Source organism: Schistocerca americana, chromosome 3 (assembly GCF_021461395.2).
Source record: "Schistocerca americana isolate TAMUIC-IGC-003095 chromosome 3, iqSchAmer2.1, whole genome shotgun sequence".
Lineage (NCBI taxonomy): Eukaryota > Metazoa > Arthropoda > Insecta > Orthoptera > Acrididae > Schistocerca > Schistocerca americana.
This window is the reverse complement of record NC_060121.1, coordinates 277,066,214-277,082,247: the sequence shown is the minus strand read 5'-3', so window position 1 is coordinate 277,082,247 and position 16,034 is coordinate 277,066,214. Positions and strand designations below refer to the sequence as shown.

Here is a 16,034-nt window from a genome sequence, read left to right as displayed (position 1 = left end):
GCATTAAAATTTTTATACAATCTGAATTATTGGAAACAAAGAAAATGAAAATTACACATGGCATACTTAAAAAAGTTACTCCATGCAAAAACTCATACATATCACAAATGATAAGTGACAAAGTAGGTCTCAAACACAATGTTTGTCAGCTCACTTGCAAAAGCTCAAAAGCTGGTATCCACTTTCTATCCCCCATTGGCTCTTGTTCTTGCAGAGGATGTGGAGGATAGTTCACCCACACATCTAACAAATCCAGATCTTCCTTAAATAATGTTTCTGAAAATACCTTGTCTGCCACCTAAAAATGAAGAAGAAACTGTTAAATTTTTAGGTAGATATTTTACTTATACATCTAACTAAGCACTGATGTTGCAGTAAAACACAAATAAGGAAGCAACTATCATTGAATATAAAACAAAATCTATTCTGAATGGGAAGATCTTAATGAGAATGAAAACTAAGACTGGGTCATTCCATGTCAAGTCACCCAGGTCTTGACACCAACCATGTCAGATTTTGATGAAACTTGGTACAATTACTTCTTTTATCATCCTGAAAGCACTTGTAAAATTTTTTTGCTCTATCTCTTATAGTTTTTTTTAATAAATTTTTAAAGTTTTTAGATTTGGCTTTGTTTCAGCAGTCGGAAATTGTAACTTAAACGTGTCCTCACAACTAAAAAAATGTGTATCTTAAAGAATACTCAAGATATCAGTATGAAATTTTGGAATAAGTTTGTGTATTATATCTAAATGTTAAAAAAAATACCATAAAGATATATTAAATTCTTCCAAATGAAAAAAAATTTATAAGGTTTTTTTTTTTTTTTTTTTTTTTTTTTAGCTAACGGATGTTTAGTTTTACAAAAACTGCAATATCTAGAGTCTCAGACCTGATAGAAAGCTCAAATTTGTTTTAAAATGCTCTTAATTGTATAGGCTATTAGATAAAAGAAAAATTATGTTGGCTTTTTAACCTGTTTAATAGTTATCTAATTTTTAAAATAATATTAATTATATTTTAAAAATAAAAAATGCTAAGTGACTTAGACACCAAAAATAAGTTTTTGTCTTCTTGGAGTAACAATGTACACTTGGATTTTGTATTGTTACTCCTGTGTTTTGAAGTAAAAAATTGTTACAGTGTTAAATAGTGCTTGGATAGCATTTTATTAAGTTTATTTGAACTCTCAGTAACTACTGTTGTTTAGTTTACAGAGATTCTTTTCCAATATCCTATAAACGTAACCAGAACAGTAATCAGACCAAAAGTGAAATCGGTATGTCAGATATTCAAACCTGTAGTGTAGGGTTATTTAAAAAATCTGACTGTTTCCAAACAACCAACACACCTTCAAAAAAGTTACAACCGGTATCAGAATAGAGTGAGGAAGAAAAAGATTTGATCCACTTACAATCTGGAATTAATCTGTGTGAATTTAAGAATATATGTTCACACCACAGCTACTACTTTTTAAATGTTTTTGAAAAGTATCAAACAACATGTGTAGACCCACTAAAAAACACAAAAAGCCCATCAAAAAATCGTTGAGAAGTGTAGGCTTGGATCTTTCTAAACAATTACTGACAAAAAACATTAGCATAAAACCTGGACAAAAGCTTTGCTCAACATGCCGTAACTTTTGTGAGGAAAAATTAAGAGTTGAAGTCAATGAAAGTGAAACAGATGATGAAGTCATGGTTGAATTAGAATCATTGGAATCCAGAAATGAATCCCTCGTACAAACAAACATTGTTCTTGATTATTTAGGTTTAACACCGATAAAGCTTCATGGCTTGTCAGAACAAAGTAAAGGGTCTTATTTTAAAAGGAAGGTTAGCAGTATTGAAAAGACTGCAAAGAAGGCGGTTTCGAAAGCATTAAAATATGATGCACCAAGTTCTGATGATGACGAAGAAGATAAAAGTGTGGTTGAGAAAGCAAAGGATTTTGATGTAATGATTTCTCTTATGAAAGAGAAGATTTCATCTATTGGGAGGTCTCGAAAAATCCAGATTCTGACCTTGGCTCCAGATTCTTGGACTCGAAATAAAGTGATGAAAGAATTTAATGTAAGTGAGTACATGGTGTGACAAGCTAGAAAGCTAAAATCTGAAAAGGTTATTTTGGAAACTCCTGGTCCAAAAAAAGGTAAAACTCTTTCTGAAAATACAGTAAGACTTGTAACAGATTTTTATGAAAAGGATGAAAGTTCCAGAGTGCTACCTGGAACAAAAGACAAAGTAAGTGTTCAAAAAAATATGTACATGCAAAAAAGACTCATTTTGTGTAACTTGAGAGAACTCTATTATTCTTTCAAATGGGAGAATCCCGAGGAAGAAGTAGGATTTTCAAAATTTTGTTTCTTGAGACCTAAATGGTGTATCCTTGCTGGTGCTGCAGGCACACACACTGTATGTGTATGCAGTATCCACCAGAATGTTAAACTATTACTGGATGCTGTGAAAATTGAAGAATCTTATAAAGACCTAATTAAGATGCTTGTGTGCAACACAGAAAACCAAAACTGCATGCTACATCATTGCAACAGCTGTCCTGCAAATACTGCACTAACAGAGCACTTAACTGAAAAACTAAGTGAAGATCATGATTTAGAAGAAGAAATTGTAATCAGTCAGTGGGTTAACACAGACAGGGCAGAAATGATCAAACAGTCTATCAGTGTTGAAGACTACATTTCTTTATTGGTTAGGTCATTGGAAAAGCTCACCCCACACTCGTTTATAGCAAAATCCCAATCAGCAGCCTTTAAAAGATTGAAAGAAGACCCACCACCCAAGACAGCAATTATTGTGATGGATTTCAGTGAAAATTATTCCTTTGTTATACAAAATGAGATCCAAAGTTACCACTGGAATAGAGGTGGTTGTACTCTACACCCAGTTGGAGTTTTTCTAAGAAATGAGGAAAACAATGTTTTTGTTTCCAACCACTGTTTTATTAGTGATGACCAAGAACATGACACTGGTTTTGTTAACTTTGTACAAAAAGAAATTACAAAGTGGCTGCCATTACATCATACTGACATTGGCTCAGTTCACTACTTTACAGATGGTTGTGCTGGGCAGTACAAAAATAGAAACAGTTTTAAAAATTTGACTGAACACTTGAGAGACTTTAATTTGAAGGCCCAACACTCTTTTTTTGCAACAAGTCATGGGAAGTCAATTTGTGATGGCCTAGGAGGAACTATTAAAAGAATTTTAAGGAAAGCCAGTCTACGGCTTTCAGACAAAGAACAAATAATGACAGCAATCGATGTGTATAAGTTTTGTGAAAAAAAATATTGAAAACATTCATTTTCACTTTATTGACAAAAAAGAAGCTGATTTGCTACGGTTAAAACTAGAAAAACGTTTTTCAGCAACCCGAACCATTCCTGGAACTAGAAGTTTTCATAACTTCAAACCACTTCCAACAAACAACCTTGAAATTAGAAGGACTACAGATAGTGTAAAACCCTCCTTAGTCTTTTCTTTCCATTCTTCTTCTGATTGGGTTCGTGTTGAACCATCCATAAATTGCTATGTGGCTGCAAATTATGATAGTAACTGGTACTTTGGACTGGTAAAAACAATATTCAATGATGAAGAAGATGCAGAAATTATATTTCTACATCCTTCAGGACCCGCTGCATCATTTTATTGGCCTGAAAGAGAAGATTCCTGCATAGTGCCTTTGGAGCACATAGTCTGTGTAGTAGACACACCTCAATCAAGCGGCACTGGGAGAATGTATTACTTCAAAAAAGACTGTATCAAAAGAACTGAAAGCTCTTGGATGAAGTGGAAAAACAGTTTGAATCAGCATTAATGTTTGTTAAAAAGACAAAATTACTCAAAAAATTCAATGTTTCAAGCAATCAGTTGGGTTATACATAAGTGTCGTAAGTAAACTATCTTTGTACATAATTCTAATGTAATCTACTATAATTAATAAACATGTTAAAAAGCCATCATTATTTTTGTTTAATCAAGTAGCCTATATGTTTAAGAGTAAATTAAAACAAATTTGAGCATTCTATCAGGTCTGAGACTCGAGATATTGCAATTCTTATAAAACAAAACATCCGTTAAAAAAAAAAAAAAAAGAAAAAAAATACATATATATTTTTTTTTCATAGAAAATATTAATATATTTTAATAGCATCATTTTTATCTTCAAATATGTATAATAAATAAACTTGCTGCAAAAATTCATGATGTTATCTAAAAGAGTTTTTAAGATAAGCAAATTTAAAGTTTTGAATACAAATTAAACTGACCATTTCCGAAGGTTCAGAAAACGCAAAACATAAAAACTTTAAAAATTTATAAAAAAAACTGTAAGAGATACAGCAAAAAAAAAATTGCAGGTGTTGTCAGGATGGTATTAGAACCATTTGAGCCAAATTTCATGAAAATCTAAGGAGGTGGGTGTAAAATTTATTTTTTATTGGGTGATTTGATATGGAATGACCCGACTGCAGAAGAACATGAAGTGTCCAGAGAAGACACCCTTCCTTTAAAAAATAAATCTGACAAGTAGGAAAGCATACGACAGCTGCAACTGAAAGACAGAAGGAAGAGACAAACCATAATGTAGAAATGAAATGCAATTTCTTATGTGAAATTGGAACAAAAAGTGGAGAATATGAATATAACTGGCTACACCTATTGATAACTGATTTGCAGCATATTTTTAAGGAAACACTGGTACCCCCCATGAACAAACAATGATAAATGAACACAAATCACACTGTTTCAAGCAAATACATTTTACCCCTTTACTTTCTACTTATCGTCCACAGAGACCAAGCCTTAATATTTGTTATCATAACTCCAGCTCTCCGGTGAGGAAAAGAGAAATAGCAAAGTTGTAATCTCTCATGCTCTCCAACTGATTAATTAATGTGTCTCAGTGTGATTTAATTTTTGTAAGCAGCACAAGAAGAATGACTCTGTTTTTCCTTTACTATTACAAGAAATGCTCCTATTTTCTTTTATTTGAAATAAGAAACACAATTTAATAAAATAAAATACATTGGATGAAGAAATATGAGCATTAAAATTCTTACTTCCATCAAAGCAACTTACTTACATGTTACCATTATACTTTTTATTGCAACAGAAAAACAACAACTTTGAAACTCACTCCAATTCCTCCATCCAGAAACAGGGCCCCCATTAAGGCTTCAAAGCAGTTAGCCATAGCATGTCTAAGCTCCAAATCATGACACAGGTCAGAACCATGGGCATACAGCATATAATCCTCCAATTTAAGAGTCTGCAGAATAAAGAATATAGTTTTAAATTACAAAAATATAATTTTCAATTATAAGCTATTTAGATGAAAAAATAATTGAACTTTCACTTTTCTACTTGGATCTCGACTCACTATGTCATATCTCAATACATTTCATTCAAATAACACATACATGCAATTTCTTTTATGCAAATGAGTGATAAAGGAAAATATTCCGATGAACTGTACAGTTGCTATACTTTCTGACTTGTTGGGTGTTATAGTGAACTGATTATCATCAGCCTTTCTCCACAAATGTGTCCTGGTAAATCTGCAGTAAAGAATGATTTGTGGAATACTGCATTGGGAAAAATTCTTGAGTTCACTATAAGTACTTCTTATCTTGCAAGAGTAATTCTCCTTCTGATGGAAGTGGACAAAGTACAGGGTGATTATAATTGAAGTTCAACTTTCAAAATGTTATAGAAATAAGACCATGGTCAGAATGACATCAAATTGCAATTGAATATTATCGCAGAAGGAGGAAAACATACGGCAGAGGAAAAAAAATGTGAAAATTGACGAATAGATGGCACTGTATGTGATAGAATATGTAAATGAAAACACCCGTCATGCGCACAACCCACTGAAGTTGGTATAAACATGCCAGGTACATGGCTTTTCCTCTTTTCGCATCTGCGGCGTTCGCCATTACTGTCTCAATGCAGGATCGCACTTTGCTTGTAAAGCTGTGTTACGGCAATGATGACTGTGCACACACTGCTCTGCAGCAGTTCTGGACACTGAAGGGTTTGAAAAAAGGCGTTGGTCCGATGTTTGGTGAAAATGATTCGGATATTCGAAAAGACAGGTTCTTTTGATGTGCAACATGGTAGAGGGAGGAAATGAATTGATTCAACATCAGTGGAAGCAGTGGCCACAGCAATGCAGGAGGAGATGAGTGGTGGTGTGCGAACGTGTACTGCATGGAGAATTGCCCAAAAATTGGACATACTGGTGAGCACGGTGCGTAAAATCCTATGAAACATCCTTATTTGTATCCATTCAAAACTACTCATGTGCACGAGTTTCTTCCTGTTGACCTGCCACCAAGCAATACCTTTGCTTTAGAATTTCTTGCTTGCATGGACGTAGACAATGATTGGCCGTGGAAGATGTGCACAGATGAAGCCCCCTTCCATCTGACAGGATATGTTGTGACATTTGCCCGCTTTATTTCTTCGTTGATTGTCTTCGGTGTTGAGGTACTGCGTTGCTACACTGGCAGAAAAATGGTGGGGGAAGGGGGGGGGGGGAGGTGGAAGTTCAAAACTGACTACTTTAAATGATGTAGCCGACAGGTGTACATTTTTGTTTCACAGTTCTTTACTTTCACTGTTCACAACCCCCCAATAATACACAGTTACACGCCAGTGCACTATTGTTTAACTTTCAATAAGTCTCATTAATAGGTTGCCAGCAAACATCAACATACTGCTACAATAGTTTACTGTTGAACAGCTATGAGGAGTAAAAACCTAACTACACAGTCCTTGTCGCGTAATAAGGTATTGAACAGACACTCTCATTGTTTAAGCACACGGCCTATTACACTTATTTCACAGTTAAGTGGATGCATTGTTGTTGATCTAACCAATACGTGTTCCTTGTCTGAAACTTGGCTCATGGACTGACTGTCTCGGGACCAAAAATCGGGCTCTTATATATCATCACAATAATAGGCACTGAAACTGCACATTATTTGATGTTTAATTTACAGAAATTACAATTAAAACTTAACTCATTAAATTAACTGAATACATCAAAAAATTGCATCTTTTTAACAGTTTCTTCTACTGCAAGGGTTAGGCCGAAATATTTGTTTAAACGATGAAATTAACAGATATAGTTATGCAAACAATACTTTTGAAAAAACTGGTAATTACTTTGGAATTAATTAAGGGTGAGCTTTGCTAAGATGTTTTCGAATAGAGCCAAACAGATTTCACCCTATAACAAATGTTACTAACTAGGCATTGTCAAAATAAATTAGAAAATCTATTACATACATAAAACTAAGAACAAAATAAGATCTGGTGTCATATTCTTGAAAACTGAGGGCCAACTTTTCTCTTTTATGAAAATGCAGATTATACTCACGTATGTTAATCGTAATTAGGCAGACATGAAAAAATGAATTTTAAGGAGTCAAATGGCAAAACAAGAGAGGAAGTAAAAATACACCAGCTTGCTTTGTCACAATGTCATTACACAGAATTGATGAATATGGGCAACGGAAGATCCACACGCAAATCAACCAGTACCACTTCTTCCTGAAAAGGTGACTGTGTGGCACAGGTTTACGGCACTGTTTATCATAGGGCCATATTTTTTCAAAGAGACAGGTGCTTCCGGTCCTGTTACCTGTACTATCACTGGTAAGGCCTATGAGTGTCTTTTGTACAACCACGTCATTCCAGCACTCCAACAGTGTGGATGGGATCATTTTTATCCAAGATGGCACACCTCCGCACATTGCAAATCCAGTTAAGCAGCTGCAGAAGCGCCATTTTGGAAATGCTAAAATTACGAGCCGCTCTTTCCCTACAGCCTGGACGTATCGATCACCTGATCTTAATCCGTGTGACCCCTGGCTGTGGGGCTATCTGAAAGATGACGTGTTCGTTCTGACTGCAAACTTAGCTGCACTGAAGGCACGCATTGCACAACATATTCTGAACGTGACCCAGGAAACACTTCGATCAGTTGTGGAACAAGCTGTTTCTTGATTGCAACTTGTTGCAGAAAACGGTGGACAGCATGTAGAACATATTTTGCGCCAGTCACATGGAAATTGCATTGCGCAACACGTTCTGAACATGACCCTGGAAACACTTCGATCAGTTGTGGAACATGCTGTTTCTCGATTTCAACTTGTTGCAGAAAACAGTGGATAGCATATAGAACATGTTTTGTGTCAGTCACATGGAAATTAATAATTTGATTTGATTTTGATTGATGATTTTCATGCACTTTTTGGCTTCAGGACAATTAAAAACTGACGTGATTGATGCTTTTTATGCGGTTTTTGGCCTCAGCACAGTTAAAAACCGATTTCTCCCATCTGATGTGACGTGATCTTGCCATGGTAGATGGGCTTACATAACTAATAGTATCACACCAGTACACCCATGCACACTGAGTAGTGCAGTTTGTTTTAGTGTCAAACGTACACCTCAGGCACTGTTGTACGATTCATTTGTCATTTGTAGTTGACCACTATTAAATTATGTACAAAGCCATTATTGCTATATTTTGTAACTATTGATTTTTCTTCTGCCATACATTTTCCCCCTTCTCCGATAATATTCCATTGCAATTTGACATCATTCTGACTAGTGGTGTTATTTCTACAAAGGTTCGAAAGTTTTAATTATAGTCACCCTGCACTTTTCTAATATCTCCCATACCAAAATATAGATGTAATGGTCTACAAGTCATACAATGATAACATTAATAAGTGTGAATATTGCAATACTGTACTAATTGTGACTCACTTCTTATAAAACCTTCAGCTAGAGATCTACGACAGTAATGTTTTCCACTCTTAAGACATAATTAACTGGAATCAGTAACTTGCTAGCAGCAGCTCAGACATGTAACAAATCATGTCAATACTGATGGATTGTTCTGGTAATGTGCTTTGTGCCTAATAAACTTGTGAGGTTCCACTTTATGTGAATGCAGAAAAAGGGGGGGGGGGGAGGGGGGATATGGGATGTGCCATTATTAACCCATTACAAAATGCCTTGTAATATTGGTGATGTGATTACCACACTTCATTTGATGTTTGCTAAGCAAGTTAATTCCTGTCACTCAGTTTTTTATATAACTGTATGTTAGGAGAGCGATTAACAGAATGCTCTGTTCATAATACAGAAGATGAGTTACGTCTCTGCTGGCTTACTGACAGCCAGATCCATCAGTATGAGTACAGCTGTCATGCTGTCTCCAGACTCTGGGAGAAGCAAGAAAGCAAGGAACATACAATACTACTCTCATGAAACTACAACTGAAGTGACATCTCTATTTCTTATAATTGTCATTTATTGTTTTGAACACAAACTTAAAGCACTCTTCAAATCTTACAATTCAGGTGTTTGAAAAAGAACTCCCTAGTTTTAAGAATATATTTAATGGGGAAATTAATCAAAAATTACATCAGTGAGTACATATCATGAAAGAGAATTCCTTCAAGTTTTGTTTGATGTTAGTTGACTCAACGTGGGATCCATTTGTTGCCCTGCACATGTTGAGACGATATTCCACTCCTCGCTGTGTATTCACCAACATTTCAGGTGTAACTGTCCCAACTGCCGCGACCATTCTTTCCTGTAAATGATTGATGTCTCTGATCTTCCCACTGCATACAACATATTTTCTGTGGCCCCAAAAGAAAAAGTCCAGTGGGGATTAAGTCTGGGGTTCGTGGTGGCCAACGTATTGGGCCAGCTCTGCCTATCTACCTTCCTGGATAGCAAGTGTCAAGTGCTGCACGCACATGGTTACTGTAATGAGGTGGGGCACCATCTTGTGGAAAAACACAAGCCTCTTTTCCGCCACAATATCATCCATTTGGGGAAATATGTGCTCTGTCAACATGTCACAGTAAACATACCCATTTATTGTTTTTTCTACAAAAATGAAAGGACCAATCACACAATCTTCCATCAAACTGCACCAGACATCAACTTTGGGAGAGTCACGTGGATGCTGAATAACTTCATGTGGATGCCCTGCCTCCCAAATTCTGCAGTTACGACGATTAACTGTTCCACTGGCATAAAACGAAGCCTCATCAGAAAAGAGAATCTTTTTTTAAAAAATTGACATCCTCATCAATTCTGCGCAGAAAGTCAACAGCAACCTCACACCTTTCAATTTTATCAGTAGGTTTTATTTCATGTAACAGTTGCAGTTTGTAGGCATGCAACTTAAGTCTTTTACGTACAACATCATAAACAGTACCTTTAGGCACTCCTAACTGTAGACTACGTCTGGCCAATGACTTCTTCAGGCTCAAAACACGGATCTGTTCAACAACATCTTCAGAAGTTCTCGGTCTACCTGGTGATTTTGCTTTTAAAACACTACTGGTTTCCTTGAAAGACTTTAGCCAATGAGGGATAGTTTTTGCTGTAGGTGGTTCACTACCACACTGACGTCTAAAATTACATTGCACTATTATAACTGACTCTTCACAAGCCAAATAACACACTGCACTTTCTGCTGCAGAGTACACATTGTTGCTGAGTTGCTCTGTACTGCATTGCATGCATGCACGCCTGGACTGAACTGAGGGGGGGGGAAAAAAAACCAGCACTGGTGGCGTCTCAAGGTCAAGCAGACCTTCCAACTGCAGGGTAGCTAAACTTGGAGAGTTGATGAATCAGACATTACAAACTAGAATAGTGTATGTCATTTTGTACAGATCTAGGACACATTTAAACTAGGGCATTCTTTTTCAAGCACACTGTATTTCCATGGATAACATACAATCACTATGCCAGAGCCCATGTTACTCCAGAAAGAGAAATGAATTATCGAGAAGTTGCTGCAGGCACTCAATCACACTCTTCAATTCAACGAGCTTATGCCCAGCAGTTGTTAGGTCTTCAAACTATCTAACTGCAGGCTGTTTTGTCAAATCCAGCTTAAGTTCACTAATATTTTTCCTCTTGTTATTTATTATGCAGCAGTCTATTTCCATGTTTAGGTTCAGCACAACTTTACTTCAGGTAACATTTGTTTGTATTATGTGCCCAGATTATATCACTATTTTAAAAGTATATTTATGATATATTCCTATGAATTTTATTTTTCCTGTGCCTCTAAAGCATGATATCAGTATGCTTAACTTCATGACAGATAACGCGAATGCCTTTATCCAGTTGGGCAATAAACAGCCATTCATTATTACTCAGTGGTGTCCACAGACTTTTGTTCAACAGTATTAGGTTCTGCAATCAGTCCTTCAGAACATATTTCACTGGTTGCAGCATCTTAACCTCACACCTATCACGGTCATATGTGAACAAAAGTATAAATACTTGCTCACATATTTTGGGACTCTGATCTGCTGTTTTACACTGTAGCTGCTCACTACTTAGCTTTGCACATTGCTGCTTCATATCATCAATAAGAAGTAGCTTGTTTTCTGGGGTGATATACATAAATAAATGCCTCATTCCAGCAACATCTGATGGCAATGGTAATATTCTATACAAGTTTTACACATTGTCTCCTATTAGTAGGTTATTTAACATGTTAACATGTTCCTGGCAATGAAAACACCCACTCAATAACTCTGATCAGTTGGTAACTATCATCTGCCATAAAGGTGACAGGGAACAATTTGTCCTGATGCCATTCTTTATCAGTTCTAGATACTTTACAATCTGAATTGGACTGATCACATGCAACTCCAGAATACCTATCTGAGCACTGACTTTTGCTGGTATTAACATGCCACATTCCCACTCTAATTCACTGCAAATGGCCATGAGTTGTATTACATGTTTGTTAACAGTGATCAAAATCACTGCCCTCTGCAACCATCTGTCTGTGCTGTTCTCACATTTTACTATCAGTCAACTCAACTGCTTCATCCTCTGCATGATAAACTCTTCTTATTTTTTGTTATGGAGCTTACCATCTGATTAAAATTAGTTAAACTTGATTTAACTTTGATTACTTTCTCCTTCAAAGACTTAGTAGCTGTTTCTGTTCATAGTTGTGCTACTAGAAAGGGAATACCTATCCTCATCTTAAAGTTCCAAACAAGATTTTACTGATCTCGGCCACAAAGTTTAAGATCCCTTGCTTACTTATATGGGATTCATACTGGGGCAACTGTCCAATTAGACCTTGCATCTTAATGTTTCCTACATGCCAATGTAAGGCAAGTTCTCCACTTTTACATTCTGATGCACTCACATTAAGCATTGCCAATCTTCTGTTACAAAATTCGATTGCTTGCCTTGGAAGAATCTCACTTTGAACAAATTTCTGTTTCGCTCTCAAATTGAAACAGCACTCTATTCCCCAAGTTACAATGCAAATTTTCACTTTCCCATGATAAATGCCCAGGTGATGACTGGAGTATCATCACCCGCATGCAAGGATGTTTGCATGAAACATAATCCTTTGACCGTGCTGTCTGTTGTGCAGATAAGTGACTGGTGCTGTGATAGTGTCTGTGGCTGCCATGCTGCTAATGCGTGGAGTTTCCCGTGCCTCTAGCTGTTCCTGCACGGGTAACTATTTCCATGGCTCACCTAATTACTTGCAGCATCGCACAACACTGGCGCTTTTGCGCAAGTTTTTCAAACCAAATGATTGATACAACAATAATTAAATAACAACTCAAAGCTTTCTGAATAACAATATTATTATGAAGATAAAATTATTTTGTATTGGTCACGATATTCTGAGGAAAGATTTCATACGTAGAGCCAGTGCATACACAGTTTTCTTGAATGACTTTATTAGAAATTAGTTTTTGTTTGGTATAATTTAAAGCAATGGTATTGCACAAAGTCCAACATTGCACTCTTCACAATACACATGTGTTTCTCTCCTTACTTTTTCCCCATTGGCATCCTTTTTGCTGCAACACACTCAGAATTTTCGTGTCCGCACCTGCTTGTTTGCAGAAGATGGCATGCATTTCAGAAAATGTCATCCCACCAAATGTGTTGCGGCTGACACGTGGCAAGATCTTCCAACTTTTCTATGCTGAAATGATGAACTGACATCTAGCAAACTTTCAATGATATTAAGTCTCCCGAATTTTCCACCAAGTTTCTTGTACAACAGGTATATGGTTTCAGAGCTGCTACATCCATGAAATGGCAAAATTGTTTCATATAGTGTTTTTGGAGGCATTTCCTTACGGTCGAATAACTGTTCATGTATTGTCCAGCTAAATCAACACCACCCATTCTGTCATTTTATGTCAGTATTACTTTCCGTTTGCTTTAACTGTTTTTTTCTTCTCCATTTGCTGCAGCTCATCACTGTAAACATTGGAAAGGGTGTAGACATCTTTCTTATCTCACCCTCACATTGCCATCAATTTCCTTCTATGACAGGTCTTATGGTTCACATCTCTCTCCTGTCAATCATAACAGTGCAATGTAGTCAGTGCTTTTCAAAATAAGAAAATCAAACAGCTGAGGACTATTTTAAAGCCTGGAGGTAAACACAGTACATCCCTCGTTAAAATATGCATAAAGCAAAGACAAAACCTCTTTAGATGCTAGAGGTTATTCACTAGACTGTGCCTCAAATTCAGTGTCTTTCCCAGTGTAAATTATAAAGCAATATAAATACCCATAACTTGCTTCACACAAGCAAAACGATTTAATACCAAAGCAAGCACATTTCATTGGTATGTAGTGCTTGGTAGGGAGTTTATCTTTCCACAGTAACAGTGAACCATCAATGGATGGTTCACGTTCAGTAGAATAAGCCTCTTCACTTTTTTGTAGGTGATCAACGAAACGCTTTAATTTATATACTTTAGCAGGAAAACCACAGTCTTTCGAATAAGCACTGTTATTGTTAAAATGAAGGCAGCTCATGAGAAGACGAAATTTGCTTTCCAATATAACATTCCGGGAAATTGGTGTTTGAAGAACTTCTTTCCTCAAATAATACATTTCAAAGTACAGTTTTTGAATAACTCCTTGGAGTAATAACAAGGTGAACACAGAATACAATTCCCCATTGTTTGTTTTTACCCATTTGTTCACACACACTCGCTGTTTCATTTCATCAGCATCTGCATTTATGAACTATTCAGCATATTTGTTCATTTTGCTCATTATCTTTCTTGGCAAGTTGTCATGTAAAAGAGTGAACTTTTTAAGCGGATTTATAGGACTCCAAAAACAACTTTTTACACCTGGAATTCCTGTGAAAGAAAACGGACTCCTATTGATGCTACAATTACCAGATTATGAACTAGAGACACTGTCAGCAGTCATCACTTCTTCTTTGACATCCCCTGCACCACTTGATGTTTCCGAGTCAGTTTCATTATAGTTATCATCATTGCTGTCTTCATCACAACTCGAAGCTCTGTCACTAGACTCCTCATCATCACTTATACTTAATAAGCTTTCAGTGTCATCACACAAAGACGAAGAAGATCCACGCTTACACCTGTTTACACTTTTTTGTCTACTGCCTAACACAATTATTGTTTTGCACAACAGAAAGCAGCGACATCTGTTTGAAGATCTTTAAACCATGTAGGGCAAACATAGCAGCTGATGAAGACATTGAAATGCATTTCATGGAGCCTGCCAAATGTGGATGAATACATGTCCAAGATCAGCTCATTGAGCATGTGGTGCAACGCAGACAGGTGGACTGAATTCAATTCGTCAAGCACGCACAGTGAGGCAATGGTGCTGCCTGAACTCAGTTTGTTGAGTATGGGGCCAGTGCTGAAATCGATGCCAGGCTTAGCTTTTTGAACACGGTCGAGGGTTTAAGATACTTGTTTCTTTTCAGACAGATTACTATGTTAGCTCCTTTCATTTGTTCTACAGTGTACAGACCTCGCCACTGCGATATTTGCCTCATTGCACACTCTCATCAAACAACAGGCGCTTATCACTGAAACAGAATTATTTTGGATCCTGTGCCTTACCATAATACTCCTTTCATCTTATTTTACATTATGCATTCTGTTCTCTAGCACATCAGTGCATTTCTTGCATGTGCTCTTTTAGCTCTGACACATAACTGTCAAAATTATACCTCAGTCTGGCTGGATGCTGCTATAGTACCCCGGGACTGTTTCATATTCTTCTAAAGAACAATTCATGTGGTGTATAGCTCGTTGCACATTTAATTATTGTATTATACACAAAGACATCCATCAGCTGCACATTATGGTTCTCTAAGGAAAAGCATGCCTCAGCGATACAGATAGCCGTACCGTAGGTGCAACCACAACGGAGGGGTATCTGTTGAGAGGCCAGACAAACGCGTGGGTCCTGAAGAGGGGCAGCAGCCTTTTCAGTAGTTGCAGGGGCAACAGTCTGGATGATTGACTGATCTGGCCTTGTAGCACTAACCAAAACGGCCTTGCTGTGCTGGTACTGTGAACAGCTGAATGCAAGGGGAAACTACAGCCATAATTTTTCCTGAGGGCATGCAGCTATACTGTATGGTTAAATGATGATGGCGTCCTCTTGGGTAAAATATTCCGGACGTAAAATAGTCCCCCATTCGGATCTCCGGGCAGGGACTACTCAGGAGGACGTCGTTATCAGGAGAAAGAAAACTGGCGTTCTACGGATCGGAGCATGGAATGTCAGATCCCTTAATCGGGCAGGTAGGTTAGAAAATTTAAAAACGGAAATGGATAGATTAAAGTTAGATATAGTGGGAATTAGTGAAGTTCGGTGGCAGGAGAAACAAGACTTTTGGTCAGGTGAATACAGGGTTATAAATACAAAATCAAATAGGGCTAATGCAGGAGCAGGTTTAATAATGAATAAAAAAAAATAGGAGTGCAGGTAAGCTACTAAAAACAGCATAGTGAACGCATTGTTGTGGCCAAGATAGACACGAAGTCCACGCCTACTACAGTAGTACAAGTTTATATGCCAACTATCTCTGCAGATGATGAAGAAACTGAAGAGATGTATGATGAAATCAAAGAAATTATTCAGATAGTGAAGAGAGACGAAAATTTAATAGTCATGGGTGAC

The 16,034-nt window shown here is 36.8% G+C and overlaps 1 protein-coding gene across 6 annotated transcripts in view; it reads right to left on the bottom strand.

Moving 5' to 3' along the window:
* LOC124605120 (ribonuclease 3) overlaps positions 1–16,034 on the bottom strand; it is a 295,599-nt gene that overhangs the window by 165,035 nt on the left and 114,530 nt on the right. For all 6 annotated transcript variants that reach the window (XR_006978601.1, XR_006978602.1, XM_047136593.1 and 3 more), the window contains 2 exons: positions 5,155–5,286; positions 155–298 (listed from right to left, as the gene is read on the bottom strand). Coding sequence is in view for 4 of the 6 variants with exons in the window: in XM_047136593.1 (XP_046992549.1) it covers positions 155–298; positions 5,155–5,286 (276 nt within the window). In the remaining 2 variants the exon portion in view is untranslated. The remainder of the gene's footprint in view (positions 1–154; positions 299–5,154; positions 5,287–16,034) is intronic.